Below are 22,381 nucleotides of genomic sequence, written 5' to 3' on the forward strand. Positions count from 1 at the left end.
ATTAAACAAAGAACTTTTAATTTTACCAATAGTATTTTAAACTTTATTTTTGAATTATTTGAAATAGCTTTTAGAACACTTAATTTATTTTAAATATCAAAAGATAATTATAGGTACCTACATATCTAGAAAACCAGCGACTATATCGGTCTAGTCTATTAGATTGCAATAGTCAATAATTATAATTTTCATATACTTAATTAAAATTATAAAAACTTTGCGCATCGAGTACTATAAAATGTTAATACTATACACGAATCGTTATTTGTACCACATTAAATTAAACACCTTAATAGGTACCTTTTATGTAGTTATGTATAATGTATACATATAGACTATAGTCATATACTCATATAGATATATTATAGTGCCTATTACCCTATGACCTATGTATACATGCACGATTTTACAACAGTTAATAAATTTTACGAAAAAAAAAAATATATTATGAAAAAACATATTATATAATCCCGTGTAATCTTTACGATTACGATCTATTACGATTTTGTAAGTGCAGTTATGCGTATTGTAAATATTATAAACAATAAACAAATTCTTCCTCAATGATATTTCATCAATCAATATTCTATACACAGAATAGCTATAATTTATCCTTCGCTTTCCCTGTGAACTAAGACTATAACATAATACTATCCATCGTGTACTGAATAATTATTATTTTTATCTCGAAAGTGCCAATTTTACTCAATCGACGAAGAATTCTTAATGTAAATTTGCTCGTTCTTGTATAAATTAAGTAAAAACATATTTTGTTTTTTTTTATTTATTTAAATTTTGATGTAGTGTCTTGTTATCGTAAACAAATTTGCCTGTAGTTTATACAAATAAAGCATGAATTATTTATAAAAATATAAAGTTACAGCAGGTAGTTAATAGGTAGTAGCCAGTAAGTACATATTTTGTATTTATAACAGATTACGTTAAAATAAAACGATATTATTTATTTTTACTAAACATTTTAGTTATTCATAAATTCATAATTGTTATTTAATAGGTTTGTATATTATTAAAATCTTAAAAACTAAAATACTTAGTCAATACTATTTACTGAATTTACAAGAAACATATTAATATGCAACAACACATTTTTTTTGTAGATAGTAATTCTTTGATAATGAAATCCCAACATGATAATTGGTTAATTGCTTATAAGTTATCATTAATTATTTATTATTAATAGTAGAGAAGATAAAGTCATATGTGTTAATAAATGTTAAAATATTGAAAACCCTTATCTGGAATAATTTTCTTAAGAAAATAATCAAAACTAATTATTACCTTATTTAAACAATTATTTTCTCCAATAAATTTAATATATTTAAAAGAATTATTTAAAATTGTATGCATATTGAAATAATATAGACATAAGTATATGAGTATTAATATAATACCTATTGCATTACAGAAAATCTATCTACTACGGAATGGCAAATAACTTATAAAATACTCTGAGATATAAAATAACTTTAACATTTAGTGACAATTTTTTTCAAATCGTTTTATGTTTGGTGGTTTTTAACTACATCATTGTCTTAATATATGCTAATATAATGAAATAAGTATAGAAGTAAAAGGAGTCATGTAGATTTTTATGTTTAAAATAATAAAATGACATGTGTTTTTTTTCAATTTGTGAGGTTAGATTTATTACGTGAGATTAGGTATTATTACTACCCACAAAGTTCAATAACTATAACTGTATGGCTTTTTTCTTCTTTAAGTCCTTCTTCTTTATATCCTCCTTCTTTATAAAATTTAGCTAAATTATTTTATCTTATTTTATTTTAACATTTATGTTTATCATAAAAATATATTTACAGATTGTATAAATACGGAATTTTTTTTTTAAAAAGAAAAGATTTACCATAAAAATGATTAACAGATTTTCGTTTATAAATTATATATATATATGTATAATTGGATTTGTTCTTAAACTTAAAAATGATTTTACTGTGAAAAAGCATACATAAAATAAAACTTTATTCAAATATTTTATTTCTGTGTTATTTAAAGTTTGGAAAAACTAAACATTTTTAAATATTAATTACTTGACTATTTATTGGTTATTAATTGATTATTAATTATTATAAATTTAATTATAGTAATGTAAACATTAATTAATACTACATATTACAAAAAACTACCAAAATTTAATTTTTTAATATATAGTTATTATAATTCATAATCTATACTTGAATAGATCATCAAAACATAAGTTAGAATACATTTGACATTTGTATAAATAGCTATGGAAGAATAATGTAATGAATTGTAAATTTAGATTAAAAATGAACTTATGGTATAATTATTTATTTATTTCAGTTGGGAAATATCAAGAGCTGTTTGGACCTTTTGGAGACACTAGGAGTAGCTTTGGATGGTATTACAGCCCATGATGTCAAAGAAGGTAACTTGAAAGCCATACTGGGTTTATTCTTCGCTCTGTCCAAGTACAAACAGAAACAGAAACAACAGCAGAAGTCTGAGGGCCCCAAGTCCAGAATACCTACAGATATGAAGCAATCAAGGTAATGTTTAACGAAACTAGAGTGATAAATCGTGTTAGAACGAATAATAGAGTATATATAATAATATAATACATATATATGTGTATAAGATGTTTAGAAGAGTGGGGGGAAAAATGAAAATAAATTACGTCATTGTGGATGTATATAGAAGGGCGTGGACCCTTCATCCCTTTTTACCCTAGCAGACGGTGTTCAGTTCCAATGGGGAATTCGAACAGTGCACGTCGCAATCAGTCCAGGAGTGTCCCGACGTCTCCTGAAGTTAGATTAAGGTTCCGGTTAAAATCACCTTATTATATTATTATTACAATGGACAATAGTCGGCGTTTTGATATGCGCTATTTTCTTTATACGCGCATGTACACACTATTTCAGATGAAGTTATTGTTAATTTATATTTTCTATTGTTATAGGCTTCCTGGACCCACCCTACACTCGGGCAGTATTACGAGTATACCGACCCCGTTCGCTCAGAGATTTCATCAATTGCAAAATACACCTGCCGTCAACAGTGAGTACCTAGTACCTACCTGCCATGCTCAATGTGCACTTGAGTGGGTCGTGGGAACTTTTATTCAATTTTATAGTCATATGGTTCCTTCTTAGTTCTTATACCAATTACCATATTTCATAAACACATAATATCTATAAATACAACATACATTATACACAGGTAGTAAGTATACTAAATATTGAGTTTATAAATTATTCTGTGATGAATAATATTGTAAACAACTATTAATATATATTAACTATTATTAAACATTTTGTACACATCATTCACGCATAAAAATATTGAAGTCTCTTTATAGTCTATACTTATTAATTATTATACACTATGCAGGGAATTGAAATACTAATGCACATTTTTATTTAAGTTACTAAGTTTTTGTTTGAATAGGAAGATACCTAACATTTTTTTTTAATTACAAGATTTATCCTTTAAACCAGTGGTTAGAAACTGGCGGCTCACCGCTCACATGATGGCTTTTGTAGGTATACAGTCCACTTTAAATTCTAGAACAACGAAATTATTTTTTTTTTATACTTTTTATTATTTTAAAGTTTTAGACAGTATTTTTTTATAGTAAATAATTTAAGATTAAGAATATACATTTTTTATTTTTGTCTGGCCCACGAACTTTTTTTAATTTGTGAATGTGGCCCGAGAGTCCAAAAAGATTGCCGACCACTGCCAAATGAAATATTTAATAATTAATAGATCCTAAGGTTGATTGTTGGGTTGTTTTATTATCTGATAGTAAAATAGTATATAGTACTAGACAGGCACTACTTATATTTATTATTTTTAAATAAATACAATTTAAAAATATTAGATACCCGAATTATCTGATACATTCTATATAATATAGGTACCTGTTATAATTTTCTATAACTATAAATTATTATTATACCTTTTGTATTCTGTGTCATACTTAGGTACTTATAAACTCGAGAAATATGTTGTAATTTTCTTCGATATATTTATCATTTTTTAAAATAACACGATAAGATAATATTTATAAGTACGATGTGTCTATGTATCATATATTTTTCAAATTTATTTTAAATTACAACATCCCAAAAAGTCGGAACATAATAATCTACTGAATAAATATCATATTATATTTTTAAATATAGTTCATTATAGTTACAGTTGGTATTCAATAAACAAATTTATTAAAGATTGCAGTTTTATTTATGATTTGAAGTGACAAAAAATCATGTTTTAAAGGTCAAAGTTAACCTTGAACAAATATATTATCTTAAGTACCTACTACCTACCTATCTAAAGTTTTATTAGTGCCCATTTAAAAAGACATACATTACACACGCTGAACAATTTGTTTTTATATTTTAATATTTATGCAAGTAATTTTCACTATCCTTCAATCCCACATACCAACCAATTTTAATTTAAAATTCATTATTTTATATTATATTATATTGCAACGTGTTCAAAATTCATCTTGGTGAAAATATTGTAATAATACAATGTGTATTGATATTTACACCTAATCTGCAAGATACACAAATAAATTAAGCTTTTGAATCAACAATTTTACATGCACGAAAATTCGAGGTAAAGTATTATTCAAACTGTGAATTCAGAAATTTGATTAGGGAATCACGTTTAATGTAGTTTTTATTCTTTATTGTATAACGTATACATTTAAACATAACAAAATTCCAAAAATAACACATTTAAATACTAATTGAATAGAATTGTACAACCCACCACCCACGTTATGTTTTCTAGTTCACTTTGAAGTTCAAGTCACCCTTTCTCCCATTGTTATATTTCAATGGAAATCATAATTATTACCCGCCTTCAGTTTAGTCCGGTCGTCCACACCCTTCCACACATTTCCTTCTGATGACGTCATCCAATGCATAATATTATTTTGTTTACGCCTGTTGCTCTCTTATCACACGTTTCTCTTGTGTTTTCAATTCTTATCATATATTTCACAAGTTTCCAGTCTATCTGCCTTGCCTGTGAGCCGCAGTTCGTGACCCGTGTATCTACTGGGTTGATGTTTAAGTTGTGCTTACTCATATTATGTTAACGTTTTAATTTATATATTTATTAGTAAGTAATAATTATTATTACCTTCTTTCCCAGAAAAAAAGTCGTTTACAAAATAATAACTAATTAAATATTAACTAAACAATTAGTTATTATTTTCATTATATATTTATGTTATTTATTTAATTTAATAAATATATTACATACCTCTTATACTGATTTAACTATTTAAGTAATATTAAATGAGCTTTTTAAATACATTTATTATATATAATTTCTTATATTTAATCATAATTTATAGGTCCATACTCTGGAATCAAGTGCACATCCAATAGTAGTTCCAGATCAACTAGTCCACATACATTCATACCATCACCAAAAAATATCATTAGAACACCAGTTGCTTCACCTAAAAACACAAAGTAAAAAAATAATAATTCAATCATATTTATTTACTTTTAAATTAATTAAATTTTTTCATTATTCTTTTTCAGTCAAAAAAATGGAATGCCTATTAAAACTAACATTGCCAGCCCATACAGTTCCGCACAAAAAAACAGTGCATTGTTGGAAAAGCTGAAAGCTTCCAATCAAAAGGAAAAATCCAACAAACAAGGTTTTTAATAAATAACTATACAACACATACCTTATATTTACCTATATAATATATTCAACAATAAACCTAATATATTGTAATTTTATGTTTCTAGTAATCAGTAGTACCAAAAGAACTTCCAGTTCTAGTGGATTTAGTTCTGCTCGTTCAGAACGTAGTGATTCATCAAATAGTCTTTCAAATGAACCAAAACCAGTGCCTAAGTTTGTTAACTTTTTTAAACATATATAAAAATAAGTTTTTATGTTTAATTTTAATGGATTTGTTTAGCCTAGATAAAAAAGAAAATTCCATAGAAGCGTCAAAACCAGTATTAAGAAAAAAAATTGTTCGGCCACCTGTACCAGCTGAATCACGCCTTTCGAAAATTAGTATTAAATCATCTACACCTCCTAAATGTGAAAATCAACAAAGAAAAAGTTTTGAGGTAAATATAGACACATCTAAGTACTTTGACAATGGTTCTAATTATTGTTATTTTTTAATAGATATTAAATTCAGATAAAGAAGATATAATTAGTTCATCTACAATGGAATTATCCCAGAGTCAATCTAGACTCAGCGGTACTGGAATCCCAAAACCAGTAGCTACTGTCAAAGGAATGACAAAACCTACACACTGTGTAGCACCAATGCAACAAATAAATTCAGAACTTAAAAAAGTTGATGACCCATTAGAAAAAAACAATGTAAAACCACTTGATATATGTAATGAACCTAAAAAATCTGAAAACGTAAGTTCTATAAATAAATTTAAATTAAAAGTTAATTTAATTATATTTAATAATTTTAGACTTCTAATTTAATTCTGAATGAATTAAAACATGACAAGCAAAGCTCATTTACAGAAGAAGAAGATCCAGCTTTAAATGTGAAGCCAATGGAACCGTTATTAAGAGGATACAAAAGATCAATTATTGTACCACAACACCGCACTATACCATCAGATCTAGGTATTGAAATATTATTTTCAATACATAAAAAATAAAAATTAAAGTTCATTAATTTCTCATTATAAAATTGCATTTAATGTATAATTTTATTTCAAAATACATTTAATAAAACTAAAAATTAGGTATTTGGAAAATTAAAAATATGTCACCTTCAAAAGTATTATAAATTAATCATTTTTTAAAATAATATTAACTATGGTTATACTTTATACTTAAACCCCAAAGTATAAATGTTACTAATGATATTTAATACTTTAAATATTTGTTTTATGCAGGATTAACTCAAAATAATTGTATGAATGGTAATTTTCAAGAAAAACGTATTTCTGCAGATTCTGATTATGGACAACAATCCTCAGGTAAAATAATGATTGATTTATTTATAATAGAGAATCAAAACTATTATTGTCATTGTGAGGAAAATATGAACAATTTATACTAACACCAATTTTTCTCATAGGTTATGTATCCGATGGTGATGTTCTTCAATATGACATTCAATCACGACAAATTCTAGCTACAGATCCAGGTTATATGTCTGAAGGACCAGTGTACAATGATTCAAAGTAAGTATAAATAAATTAAGACCATTCATTAGACTAATTTACTTTATTTTTTTTTTTTGGTAATTGGTTAATTGTTTAGTCATATGTATTTCTATATAGATAAAAGTTAATATTTAAATTACAAACTATAGATTTTTTACAAAGATAAATGTGAATATGCCTAGTATTTAGTAATAATCTATAGTATTTACAGTTGACTTAACTGCATAAATATATTTAATGCTTACACTTAAAATAAATAACAAAAATTGAACAATCTATCAAAACATAGCATATTCTTATTCTTTGCAATATTATTAAGGAATACATATTTTTCAGTTAATTTTGAGTGTATCTGAGTTTTATGAAAATACAAGGTATTATATTACTCCTTTCCATACAACCTCAAATTGAAATATGAATACTGAATGTAATTTGTTTTTATTTGTATTGTACATTAATATTATACAATACATACACATTTGAACTATAATAAAGAACATAATTTGAAACTATAATATAGTTTAACTAAAAAAATTCAAATTCAGTATGGTGATTAAGTGTATAATATATACATTTACTTCAATTAAAGTGAAAAGTACTACGTCGAATACTACTGAGAAGTTATTTAAGTAAAGTTTTATAGCTATAAATTACAGTATATTTTACTGAAATTGTTAAGATTAAAGACTTCTGATATTAACATATTTATATAATATTATCATATTATAACCATTTCAGTAATATATACAAGTATGTTTCAAATTTATTAATTTATTCAAAATAAAATTTAAAAATCCATTGCTTCTATTTTTAAAATAATTTTAAAATATTTCAATGGTTTATGAAGTACTTGTTTAAACGTATCGTATTACTTATGGAATATTTTAATTTTTTTAATATAAATAATATAATATTTCATTAATTTAATAACATATTTAAACTAAATAAGAGACTATATCTAAAATGTTATCTAACTTATAACTGTTACTTGTTAGTATTTCATACCTAAAAATATAAGAATGACATTGAATAGTTTTTATTTAATTAGAATATATTATGATTTCTATTTATAATTAAATGGTAAATTTTATAAAATACTAGCAAGGTGCAACCATATTTTATAATTTTAAATAGCTATAAGTCTTCAGCCTCAGTTATTAAAAAAGGCCCAGTTGTAAGCTACATAATATAGATACTAAGAACATAAATTCATTAATACACTAATTATAATTTAATTTTTTTTCCAAAAACTATTTCAACATAAATTTCTGTTTTTCTGTAACAATGTTATTGTTACTTAATACTTATTCACTTACTTATTCTACTTACTTAGTACCTATTATAATTACTCTACAATAAAACAACCGAGCAGAGCCCTAAGGTCTTAAATCTTAACCTCTTAAATTTTAATGAATTGTTATTCAAGATAAAAGAAATGTAAGAATTTCTTCTGTTTATAATCGGCAATGTTTAATTTTAATTTATATTTTGCAACTAAGATTATATATATTATAGTATTACCCAACTTTTAACTTACCTTAAAATTTATCACAATTGAAAGTATAATTATAAGTGTTCAGTACCAGTTTTAATTTATTTTAATTTATAGATCAAATTTTTTAATTATTTTCAGTTTAATTAATAAAAGATTTATTAAAAAATTGAATGGACATAATAAAAATGTTATAATACTTATAAATGAAATGATAAAATGTTTGTATTGCATAATATAATATATTTGTAGACTTATTAAGCATATACATATTCTGGATAAATATTTTTTTTTTTCTATAAATTAGATGATTCATGGACTTTTCATTAATGGTTGTCTGTAATTTCTCATTATCATATGTTTACTTGATAATAATTATAGTTTGGTATGGTAAAAATTGCATATAATATAATATTCACAATAATAAACAAAAAAAATATATTTTAATATTTGTATATTATATATTAATACATTAGAAGTTCTTTCAATACTGTTAGTGTTTACTAATTCTATTTCAAAATAAATAAAAACTTTTGCTATTTTAAAATAATTTTTTATCATTATTTAAATCTTGATATTATATAATTTTCTAATTTATTAAGTTATTATAATTTTAAATGTATATAATTTTTATAGATATATAGTTCTAAGATGTAGACACATTTAATTTTATACAGTTAATTACATATATCAGAATGATATTGGTTTAGTATGAGTATAATTCTATTCAGAGACTGAGAGACAATATATGGGTCTCTTTATAGTTAATTTTCCGTATGCCATTGAGATATATATAAAATAGAATAAAGATGAAAATAGTTTTTCAACAATTGATTCTTTATTATTTTCATAAATTAGTATACTTATGTCTTATAATAATATTAGTAGACGTTATTAATTATTATACTAAAACACATAAAAATATATTGTGAATTTGCTCAAAAATCTAATTTAATATTTTACTTATTCATATAATAACATATTTAATAGCATATGAGTGACAGAAATAATAGAATTGAATTATATATCAAATAAAAAATGAATTATAAATAAGAAACAAATTAATAAATTTGTCAATTAGTTTGGTGTAATCAACGTTGGCGCGTGATGAATATAATATTTTTGATCAATAACTGTAGTTATTTTGGATCTATTTAAATAAAACTACATATCTAGACTTATTTCACGGAGATGGTAGACACAACAGTTTTCATAAACAAATCATACTGTATATTAGTTTAGGAGGGAGGTGTAGTGTTTTTTATATTTAATATTTATCAAATAGCATTTTTCTAAATAATAAAATAATTGCTGTAATAATACCCAAACAATTACATCATAATACCTATTCAAAAAATATTCAATATTGTAAAAAACCGCATCAAAAAATATTTTAATTGAATTGAGGATTATAATTATTATTGATATAAATGACTATAATATTTAATAAAATTATTTTATTAAACATTATTATATTATTAATATATATTTAGGATTTAAACATTTAAAGATTTTGAAGTTTTTAATGTGTACATTTTGTTTTTTGCTTTTCCAATATATTTTTATTTATTTTATAGACAGGACGTGTGCGTGAATAGGGTGTAATTGAGCTCCCTCTTTGAATGAGTCATCTTTCATAACAGCCCATGCGTAACAAAATTAAATTTAAATATGTATATCGTATTTTGTATATATAATAATAATATTATAATGGTAAACTATAGAGACACGAGCGATATAAAATAATGTTTATAATTACTAATTTATATACTTAAATATTATCTTAAACAAGAATATAATACTGCTATATAAATTATGTAGATCTATGATCAGATCATAATATAATCCTTGACTTTAATAAAAAATTATTTTAAATTATAAATCAATTAGATAATGAAAAATTAAATATTAAATTTACTGTAGTTATTCAAATATAGCGGCCAACTCGTCTGCTGTAATAATACTATAAAAGGTTTTGAGTGTGTACAATGTACATAATATATCTCTAGGCTCCAACTTGTTAATTCAGTAAGTCACGTTAATGAATGTTTAAATTTAAATTTAATAATGATCACTGATAGGTATGAAACACTTCCGAACGAATTGCGAAGATTTCGAGTCGATTAGCATCTATCTGAGTAATATTAATATTACTGTAATTTTTTTTTTAATCGATTAAAATTTCGAAGTTGAACGTATTTTCGCTAAGTTATAACTTACAAGTTAATATCGATGTCGAACGTACTGTAAAATGATGTGAATATAGGGTCTTGATATAATTAGCTTAAAATTATTTATTTAATTTGTATATTATGAAAATATCATGGGATATTTATAATTTAGTATCAAATTTTGCCAACATTTTAACATAAATGTTCAAACACTTACCAATAATTATTACTTTGTATTTTAGATTTATTTTGATTGCTATAAGAATATTATTTACAAAGAACCTTGACCTAAGTTAAAAATTATCTAAGATTTTTGCCTATAGAAACAAATAAAATGTACCTATCAATATAAATAGAAAAAAAGTAAAGAATAATTGTAGTATTGATGATACGTGATTGTAGATCGTATACCTTAGATTAAAAATGATTTGGGCTAAAAATTTAATTCACATAAACATGTTATACCTATTACCCTTATTATATAAATTAATTACCTACATTCGTATAATTCTTCCAAGCGGTGATATTCGTTTGCGCACAGTTCAAAATTTTTTACCTGGAAATCGACAACTCGTTTGCGTACATCGAAAAACGTGAAAACCAGCTAATACAAATTTTGACCCGAAAAATGACGACTCGTTTGCAAACAATTATTAAATCTCATTCCCAGTATAAACTAGACTTATATTGCATCTTGCAGTGCCTAATAATGATACGATTTATCTTAAAAAATTCGATAAAATACACCATACACGTAATCCCAAAAGTTTTTGATTAACTACTAGTGTGCGGTTCTAAACGATTAATGATGCAAATTTAGGTTGAATGTGTGCGTTATTGTCGACTACCGGATGTATCGGCTACGTTTGTAGCCTTCGTATATGCCTATTGTTTAGTTAAACGTGTGATGATATCGAGACACGAGTTGACAGTGCTTTAGTCATTTTATTTCGTGTAATACCGTAGAAAATCAAATATCCATGTACATAGTGCATGTATATAGTCCTAAGCCTGTAAAAGTGAGAAGGAAAATGTTTGAAAACAATCTTACATAGCAAGTAAATATTATTTTTGTAAGTTATTTTGAGTTTTAGTAGTTTTTATATATAGTTTATGTACGCGTTTGGGTCATTTATCGCAGTTATTAAAAATTCGTGTGCGCAATTGAGTTGTACATTTGTACGCAAACGGGTATCGCCCCTTCCAAGTTCCAAGTGTCTGTCATCCAATAAAAGGTTTAACTTATAACTTTATGAGAATGAGTTTGATATTTTTGGTCGGAAAATTTCTCATAGTCGTGTATATCGGTTCTACAATTTTATTTATTAACAATTGGATTTTACTCGACGTTCGGGTAATGAACCCGTGACGGACAACAGAAATGCCAATGTACCCTGCGGTCGCTGTTAGTTTCAACTGTGTTCTATATTTGAACGACACCAACGATTTGACGATTTAACATCCAAGTGGATGAGAGATGGGATTTCGGATTATAGTTCAGTTTCGCGTATCTTTACATAACACTTGTCATCTCATCATTCTCATCGTTTGTACAGATACTCGACACTGAACTACAACCTGAAATTCCATCTCCCACACACCACTCGGATGTCAAATCGTTGGAATCGTTAAAATAACAAAACATTTAAACCAACAACAGCGGCCGCATGGATCATAGGCGTTTTTCTTCTCCGTCACGAGATCATTAATTTTATACCAACGTCGAATACAATCAGATCGTTTGTAAATCCGACGTTTATGACGAACGTGAAGAAGACTCTAACAAAAAATATCAAGTTCATAAGTTAAACCTCTAGATATAGAATAACGGCCGATTCTACTGATGATGGCATTGCAAGCTCCCCGAGTTCATTTTTACAATGTTACTGTCTCAAAAGGTGATGGTAGACAAAATAAAAAAACACTTATCACTGTAAAATAAATACGTTCATTGCTCCGTTCAGTGTTCAGAATCTAAAAAACTATATACTATATAGAGATATAAATTTATATTCTCCATGAATATCTCAAGAGAAGTGTATCTTTTTAAATATTTATAATGCCGAAAAAAACTCATAATACGAAAATATAATATTAATATTTAATGAAAATGTCAAAGTATCTAGTCTTAAACATAAATAAGTATAATTGTTTTCCCGATGTTTTTGTTTGTTACTCTCGCATATATTCTCAATATTTATTATTTACATATTAGTAATTTATTTTTCTTTTAGTGTATTACTAATACGTTTATACATTAGGGTTAAGTTGAATTGATTTTTACAAAAAAAAATTTGACCATGTTCCCAATTGCTAAAATAATAACAATTGTTATTTAAACAATCAAATTTGAACTTTGTTATTAAATCTTTTATTATGCCACTTATACGTATGCCTAATTCGGTAAATAAAATCGCTACTAATAGACTTAAATAATGTACTGCATATCACGGTTGATTGATAGGAGTGAAACGTTATAAACTTCTTTATTTATTTAAACATTCTAAACACAATATCGTATGTTATGTAAATTATATTATATATATTATTTTAAAAAGGCATCTTTCTTTAATAAGACTTGTCGAATAGCATAATTATTTTAACTTTATTTCTCGCTATTTTAAATTATCTATATGGTTATTTATTAAGCCTGTACAATGCGTACCTATACTATAATATATCTAATTTGTAACAGCAATTTGCCAATGTGTACATTTAATATCATTTGTTCACGATCACGCGGGTGGGATGAATGCCCCTTTAGGCTTCATCGATTATATTTCCTCAGTCCCCACCCTTCACCAGACCTTGAACAACACCCAACCCTTCCTAATGTTGGCGACCGTGTACTTACCACTATACTTGGACAAAATACAGTGACGAACACAACCGCTCTATAATACAATAATATCAATTGTCGTTCTATCGATCTTTCGTATATTCAATATGAAACAATAAAAGTTTATGTATTATGAAAACGAAAATGCTGTGCTCGTGATATTTTTTATCTACAACGACACAACGCCTTTTGTGAAAATCGTAAACAATCCGCCTTCTCTTGTAGTTGTCGGCCCGACACGGTAGATGGCGCACAAAGGCACCGTTTAATTGTGCACCGTCTGCATGAGTGTCGATATACGCAAGAACGGGATTTAACAACACACCCCTAAGGCTTAAACCTCAGTATACAGTAGTAGGTAAACAGCAGTACTGTTGTAGCTGTTAAATGTTTTGGATTAGTGGTCATTGCGTAATATGTTAGATAATTAAAATGCATAATACCTACCTAATGGTTATTTTAATTTAACTGCAATTTAATACGATTTATCTAACCATTATTTAAATTATTTATTGTTGTAGTTGTATTACAATACCTAGTTGAGTTCTATTAATATCTGTATTTTATCTTACAAAATATATCAACGATAGTTTAAAGGTAGACATTTAAAAAATATATAGTTTATTTTTAAACATCAATATTATAATTGTATGTTATAGATCTTTAAGATATCAAAGTTCAATTATTAACAGCAAACAAAATGTACCATCAAATAATAAAATACATTTAAAACATGGGTAAGATTCTTTAATTTTAAATAAATATAATTTATTTGGTACCTACTTATGGTTTTAAAATAATAATATGACAAGCTGTATATTAACAAAAATTTGTATTTTGCTACCATTTCAAATAAATTATTAAAAATAAAATTTTCTTATCTAGTGTTTTTATACTTAAATGTTAAATTAAATAACATAAAGTTTTATATAGGCTATGGAAATTAATATAAAAAATGTAAATTAATTTTTTATAAATACTCTTTTGTTAGATTTATTAAATCAAATCAATTATATATTTAATATGTATCATTATATTATTATTATTTTTATTTTTTATGATAGAACTGTTTCAATTGATGGACTTGATTCAACTGTAAATGATCAAAATAATCAATTGGCAACTAAACAACAAATCAAGGTATAAAGTTAAAATAAAATAAAATAAATAAAATATCATATAATTGTATTTTTTTTTTTTTTTAGCTGAACCGATTCAATGTGGGCCCAGACGGGGGCTCATCAAGTCTTGGCCCTGATGTTAGTCCTCCAACTAGCCCTCCAGAACCCACACCTGTGGCCCCGGTTTATAAAGTGGTAACACGTAATCATGTCAAAAAGTCAGACAGTGGACAACAAACTGAGTTAAATAATTCAAGCTTAAGGTATAATTAAAATGCGTTTATTTTCTATAATATTGTATTATTATTACCTAATATTTCATATTAGACAATCTTCACAATGGAAGAAGTACATTGAAGCTGGTAAAAATGCAGAACAAATTAGATCAAATGATTTTGAAAGAGTACGGGATAAACAAAGTCCAAGACGAACTGATAAAAAACGATCAACTGGTAATAAAAATTTTTTAATGCTATTAAAATATTTAAAAAAACAAATATATAAAAAATAAATAAATATATATTAAATATATTATTAAGATGGATCTCGTGAAGACTTACATAACATGGACTATATGGAAAGAAAGTCTAGAAGTGACAAAACTAAAGCTAGAGGTAGTGCTCCTCAAAGCTTTGGTTATGTTAAAAGATCCACATCCAGTTCTAATGGTAAAGGAGACCCAAGAACAGCTCAAGTTTCAGCCGTTCCTAGGACTAAAGTAATTTAAAATTACGTTTATGAATGTATTTAAATTAAATTATATGTTTAGTAAAATTTAACTTTAATTTAAGGTGAAAGTTTCTGGCGGTACCCAAACTGATATGAAGACATATTCTGTGAGTGGTCCTAGTGCTACTCAACTGTCACAAAGTGTCAGGGAAAGACTTATGGCAAATCAGTCTGAACAAGAAGCTAAAATTGGCAGTCCATATGGAACATGGACGAGACACAGTCCTGTTCCACCTCATTATACAGCTTCTCTGCCTTCTAGGACTGGTGCTATAGGTACCACAATTTATATTATTTAATGGAGAATGTAAAATAATTTCACAATTTCATTGATTTAGGAGGTATGATTGAAGCTGAGAGCATTGAATCACTTCCTGCACAATTACACCATAGAGCAAGTTTAACCCATTCACGATTAATGACTTCTGCATCTCCAAATACTAGTCCATCACCTAGTCAGGCAAATAGAATATCAAGAAGCAACAGCATCAGGTTTGTGTTACAATTGTTTTCTGGTATAATATGTTAAAAGAAATAATTATTTATTAATAATAATTTTTAATACATTACCTATGGCTAAATAAATAACTTTGGGGAAATTTAATGCTGTAATTTATTTGCAGCTACCTAAGAGATCGGACATTTCCAAGGTAGGCAAATAGCCAAAAATTTGTACTTTCAATATTGAATATTTTTACACGGTTGTTGCTTTTCAGTTTTTCACTTCCCAGGAATATAATTTTAGCTTTTTACAATCACTAATTTTTATAAGCAATAATCACACAATAATTTATGAAATATAAATTATAAATGATGTATTTTATTTATTTATATACTATTCATTGTTTAAATTATTCTTTTAGATCAACAAAATCAGAAAAACTATATCCATCTATGTTGCAACGTTCAGATGATCCAGATTCATATTACAGTATACCTTATGCATCTTCTAATCGGTCTGACCATCGAACTTACCCCCATGCTTCACAACCAACTAGCCCAACACCAATAAGCCGTTATAATTATCAATCCCCTCAACCAAACCATAGAACAATAATTTCATCTCCATATGCTGCTTCTATAATGAGTAAAATTAATACAAAAGATGATGACGGTATGTAAATATTTATATATATATATTTATGTGTGTATATAAATAAATCTATTAAATTGTATTTATTATTAGCTCATGGATCAGCTTTAAGTCTGATATCAACGGGATCATCATCTTTGTATAGTGGAATGGGCGCAGATGAAAAGCATGCACAAGAAGTCAGACGTTTGAGAAGAGATTTGAGTGAAGCACAAGATAAAGTTCATACATTGACGAGTCAATTATCAACAAATGTAAGTAATAAGTTAAATTTTTACATGTAGTTTTCAGTATTATTTTTAATATTTTATATCACGTTGTATGGTATATATTTTACCATATAAATAATGTATTAATACTAAAACAATTGAAAATATGAATTGAATCAATATGAATTTAACCATAAACATTGTTTATGCTAATATGCTTAATTGCATATATTTATATTTTAATTACAGAATTATATAGATGAATGTATAATATTTAACACAAAATGCAATCCAATATTTATTTGAAAATATTTTGAAGGAAATATCATCATAATTAGAATTAAAACTACTCGTATTTTCATACACCATTTTCAACTGTTACATAACACCCTATTTACTTATTTTTACTTCATTTGGTGTTTGCAATTGATCTGACTTTAACCTAGCCTAACTTAAAACTAGCATGGTTTTCAATTATATTATGTTTGTTAGTTAAAAAAAAAAACAAATATATAGGTATAAATAAAATATAGAAATATATATTTGTATTAGTAATATTTCACAGAAACACAACAAATATGTATTTATATTAATAATTCTGTTAAAAGGGTTTTAAGGTGCTTTTAAATTCATCAACATTTTCAATATATATAAAATTTTCATTTTCTTCTAGGCACATTTTTTTAATAGGCGGACTTTCATCACTCAAATTGTCTTCATTACAATTGCCGATAATTTCAACACTGAATGCCCGACCTTTTAAAAACCCTTGTTTTAGATTTTTGACATCGTCATATGTCATATTCTTTAGTGCTTCAATTTCTAATTCCAATCTATTAAATTTGAAACGTCCTTCCAGAATTTCATTTATATTTCTGCTAAATTCTTGTCCTAAACAATCATCAGGCGATGCTTTTAATGCAATTAATGCATCTTTAACTTTATCAACTTCATCCGGATCATTAAAGTTTTCCCAAAACTGTTTTAAAAAGTTGTCCATTCTATTAAATACATATTTCGTTTCAAATTTTTTCTTTTGATGTGCCACTTTAAAATAAAATCCATAATGATGGTAAGTAGCAGTTACATTTAGTTGTACATCATAGCCGAGACATTGTTTTGTTCGTAATTCATCAAATGCTGATTCTTCCATCATTGACTGTAGCACATGATATTTTACAGAATCATTTATATCATTTTTATCAAATTGATAATATTTATAAGCCATCGAGTTATTATCTTTTGGATTATAGTTTGCCATTTTTATTCTGAAATCACCTTGATTGAGACGTTTTATTAACACAGTTGGAAAACATTCTTTTGCTAATGGCTGGTAATTTAACATACTTACAACCTTTTTTGAAACTTCAATAGCTTGGGTCTGATTTATATTGCCTTGTATTAATGCTCTGCAATATAAAGTGTTAAGTTGTTCATAAAATGTAAGAATTTGTTTGTACTCCAAGGTTTCCAAATATTTAAGTCGTTTATCTAAATACCAATCAGGATCTTGAATTAAACTATTTTTTAAATCAGATGGAACATAGTCCAAATCATACTGATTATTTTTGAGTCTATTAATAGCTTTAGACTTTATCATGGTAAATATTTCCTCAGTCATCAAGCTTGCATAGTTATTCAAACAATTTATTACTATGTCTATAAGTAATGGTAATTTCTCATTAAAACCATTAAATGCTAATTCAAATCCAGTTATAAATACTCTTATACTGTAATTTAGTTGTGCCATTATTGCTGGATATGTTTCTTCATTTAACAAAAATACAACGGAATCAAAAAACAAATCCATACACATATAGTTATCTAGTGATTTTGAAGGTAAATGAGTAATAAAATAAAACATGATATAACTTTTAGGTAGTTTAAATTGGTTGTCTTGTTTGTACCACAATTCAATATGATCGTTTTCAAATACTTTTTCTGGATATTTTGTGTCTGTACTTTGAGATAAAATTGAAAAGTTTTTGGTTAAATATTGGTTATCACTATGAATTTTAAAAAATGGATGAGGTGTAATTGTTGACAGTTTGTTTTCTAATTCCTTTGTTAAACTTTCTGCTAAATATTTTGTTCCAAAGATTGGGTCCTTAATGAATATATCAGAGTTATCAAATTCCTTAGCTAATATAAATATGGCTACACGCTCTACTGTTAGTAAGCTTAAAAACTTTGCAATTGTTTCTGGTGAATATTCATAAAGTAATGCTGGACCACTTATATAATCTTCTTCATCGTACCACAACATATTTTGAGAAAGTTCTTTTACATGATTAATGGCTGTTTTGTTTTCAGCAAAATTAAAGTCATTTTCTGCTAAAATTTGAATTTGATTAAAAATATCTTCAGATATTCCTTTTTCTTTGATTAATTTCAAATAACTAAAAGTTAGCTCAATTATTTCATTAACATTTTGTAAGCCTAAATCAGTCAGTTCAATTGTTATGGAAAATAAACTATAAATACTATTACTATAAAAGTCGTCTTCAACTCCAGCCTCAAGTTCCATCGCATAGTTTAACTTCCTCAAATAATTAATCAGTGTCCCTTTACCCTCGTGACCTACTATCCAAGCAATGTATTCTAAAGGTTTAATTTTGTAAAGCTCAATAATTGGTGGTAAATACCAAGTAAATATTATGCTTTTAGTAGAACTTACTGATACAATTTTGAACATTTTGTGAAAAAGATCTGGACAAAATGGATCTTGACTAATTTTAAATACTGGTGGTGGTTGATTATCCGTTGGTACTTCACTAAATAAATTATCAATCCATTCAACCATTTCATGTGTTGATTGTTTACTTTGAACCGCTAGAGTCATACGGCTAGCAGAATAATGGTTTTTCCAAAAGTCTACTACCATTTCGTTCAAATTTTCGTGATTTAGACTATCCAAATTTCCCCAGAAAAATTGTCCAGCAGGATTTTCTTTATCAGCACATATTGATATCAATCTAATTCAAAATTTTAAAATTATGAATTGTGTATAAATTATTTATTATTGTTGTACAAACCTCTGTATACGACTATCATCATCGGAAATTGCCATTTGAAATTCTGAATCTACAACTTGCTTTTCTTTATCAATTGATTCTTTTGCTAATTTAGGCGCCTGAAACATACTAGCGAATATATCTGATGCTTCTTGAGAATATTCCATGGGCACTTCAAAATGATAATTTGTGTATTCACATCCAGTTTCAGCATTAGAATAGCCAGCTTTTCGATACAAAAACCGATCAAAATGATTATCTGCTGGATAACGTTTACTCCCCATTGAAACCATGTGTTCCAATAAATGTGCTAGTCCTTGTGCTTCAATAGGATCACTAAAACTACCATTATGAACACATAAAGACATTGCAAATGAGTCACTTTCTTTTTGTGTTTCTTCCTCATCACTTGAAAAGGACTCCTCGTCAGTTGATGAATGATCATTTTCATCTGTGCTGGTAACAGACAATCTATTGATCTCAGACTTAATATTTGTAGTAGTTGTACATCCATTATCTGGTTGACTTATTAACAAGCATTTCATACCATTTTTTAATTTATGCAATAAATAATCTTTCTTATTACTTAAACCTTTGCGTATAATCTTCTCTACATTAGCCATATGTATGTTATATTGTATAATATATAAAATATATTTTAATTGACTAGATACAAGTTGAAATTAAAAAAAAAATATGAGATATTAACAAAACCTTCACTTGAGTAGTTATTTAGAATCAAAATATTTATTAAAACATTAGTCTAAAACTTAAAAAACAATATGTGATTTTGTTAAATCAAAATTAGTTAATCTCAAGTTTTTAAAACCATAAAAATAAAAAATCTGATAAGAAATCAATAATTCGATTTGCGCTGCGCCTTCCGTAAACCATTGCAGTGGTACCAACATTTATAAATAATATTAATACTTTGATCTACAATAAAAACAATGATAACAATAATAATATTATTATCACTAATATCGAAATTCTGTTTTCTAATTTCTTCTTAACTATCCAGTATCCACTATTCAGATTTATAAATCATGAATAATAAATGAGTAGTACAATTAGTACATACTTAATAATATTATTTAATAATAAATAGTACATTTTATTATAATTCAGTGATAATTTATAATTACGATCGAGATCGAAGATTAAGAATCAATAAACACTACGATAGTAATATAGTATTATACTATATTGTTTTATTTTAAGAAAATTTAATTAATTTGCATTATATTTCTATTGTCTATTTTATATTAGTTAAAAGTAGGTATGTAATTATTTACTGTGTCGTGATTTAAATTAACCATCGATAGACGCCTAGGTGGTTGGACATCGTCGTATGCAAATACAGTTATTGTACCCTACATATATTGCCCATATTATGAAATATTAAATTTATATAGTATATTTGTTTAATTATATTTTATTCTAGTATTCCACAATAGGTAATTTAAAATTGTTTTCAAATCAAAACCTAAAACATTTTGTTTACTTATAAAATGTGTGCAAATATTTATTAATTTTAATTTGATTCGTGTGATTGGCTGGTCCATTCAAAAAATTTTTCAAACGACTGATGTCTGACCTCCATCAGTACATTAGCCTACTTTATACTTGACAGATATTATTCCGGATAATTATTATAAAGCTATATAATTGGTCCTATTGTCGATAAAATAGTCTGTCTATTCTATAGTCTATACTCTATAGGTATTAGATTATTATTTATTTCCTTTGAAGAAGATCCGAAGAACAAAAATTTTGAACTTGTTTAAGCATAATAAAATGCTTATTTTTAAGGTATACAGAGCTTTAATAATTTCTAGAAAGTACCTATAAAGTATAAATGTACGGGCATCATAAACAAAAACCCATAAATGTGTTTTTAAAATACCTACAATAGTTGACATTTTATTATCACTTTTTTGTTATTTCTAATTTTTATTTAAGTCCACGGATTTTTTTTTTAATATTTTAGAAAACATTTGCAGTCTTAGTTTCGTATACATTATCAAATAAATCCTACCTATTTTGGTCGTTTCTTATAACATCAGACATCTTTACTTTTTTTTTATGCTAAAAGATAATTTAATTTTAATTTTTAATTTTGTATATATCAATTTTCAGTAAACTAATCATTCAGTTATAATGTAACTTTAACCTATTTTTGTATAATATCTCATTCCGCTTGTTTTTTTATCAACATATTATATATTATTTTCTACTTAATTTTAATTCACGAGATCATATATTGTACCTATCAATCACGCGTGTTAAAATCAAATATTCATATTGTGCATATTGTATTTATGTTTTTTTTTAAATTAACAATTCGCTGGCAAAATTATCCATTTATTTGTAATAATTTTGTTTACAGACAAGTCACGCGGTCATTCGTTAATTAATTGTTTTTTATGCATATACGATACACGACGTAGTTAATTGATAAAAAAAAAAGTATACTTTAATTTTAGTACTTTCAATATTTTATATATTTATGATTTA

At 26.0% G+C, this 22,381-nt stretch overlaps 2 protein-coding genes across 5 annotated transcripts in view; one reads left to right on the forward strand and one right to left on the reverse strand.

Moving 5' to 3' along the window:
* The window catches only part of LOC132922664 (protein sickie), an 80,419-nt gene that overhangs the window by 36,133 nt on the left and 21,905 nt on the right, over positions 1-22,381 (forward strand). For all 4 annotated transcript variants that reach the window (XM_060986294.1, XM_060986295.1, XM_060986296.1 and 1 more), the window contains exons 6-25: positions 2,344-2,549; positions 2,963-3,060; positions 5,381-5,501; positions 5,574-5,695; positions 5,790-5,898; positions 5,966-6,122; positions 6,184-6,429; positions 6,489-6,648; positions 6,924-7,007; positions 7,109-7,214; positions 14,358-14,435; positions 14,763-14,838; positions 14,904-15,082; positions 15,147-15,271; positions 15,359-15,537; positions 15,611-15,824; positions 15,887-16,040; positions 16,172-16,198; positions 16,412-16,662; positions 16,735-16,895. In XM_060986294.1, the coding sequence (XP_060842277.1) occupies positions 2,344-2,549; positions 2,963-3,060; positions 5,381-5,501; positions 5,574-5,695; positions 5,790-5,898; positions 5,966-6,122; positions 6,184-6,429; positions 6,489-6,648; positions 6,924-7,007; positions 7,109-7,214; positions 14,358-14,435; positions 14,763-14,838; positions 14,904-15,082; positions 15,147-15,271; positions 15,359-15,537; positions 15,611-15,824; positions 15,887-16,040; positions 16,172-16,198; positions 16,412-16,662; positions 16,735-16,895 (2,853 nt within the window). The remainder of the gene's footprint in view (positions 1-2,343; positions 2,550-2,962; positions 3,061-5,380; positions 5,502-5,573; positions 5,696-5,789; positions 5,899-5,965; positions 6,123-6,183; positions 6,430-6,488; positions 6,649-6,923; positions 7,008-7,108; positions 7,215-14,357; positions 14,436-14,762; positions 14,839-14,903; positions 15,083-15,146; positions 15,272-15,358; positions 15,538-15,610; positions 15,825-15,886; positions 16,041-16,171; positions 16,199-16,411; positions 16,663-16,734; positions 16,896-22,381) is intronic.
* Positions 17,364-20,686, reverse strand: LOC132922665 (nardilysin-like). The gene is made up of 2 exons (XM_060986298.1): positions 19,886-20,686; positions 17,364-19,825 (listed from the first exon to the last, which is right to left on the reverse strand). The coding sequence occupies exons 1-2, from the start codon at positions 20,485-20,487 to the stop codon at positions 17,452-17,454; spliced, it is 2,976 nt and encodes a 991-aa protein (XP_060842281.1). The 5' UTR covers positions 20,488-20,686; the 3' UTR covers positions 17,364-17,451.

Source organism: Rhopalosiphum padi, chromosome 2 (assembly GCF_020882245.1).
Source record: "Rhopalosiphum padi isolate XX-2018 chromosome 2, ASM2088224v1, whole genome shotgun sequence".
Taxonomy (NCBI): Eukaryota; Metazoa; Arthropoda; class Insecta; order Hemiptera; family Aphididae; genus Rhopalosiphum; species Rhopalosiphum padi.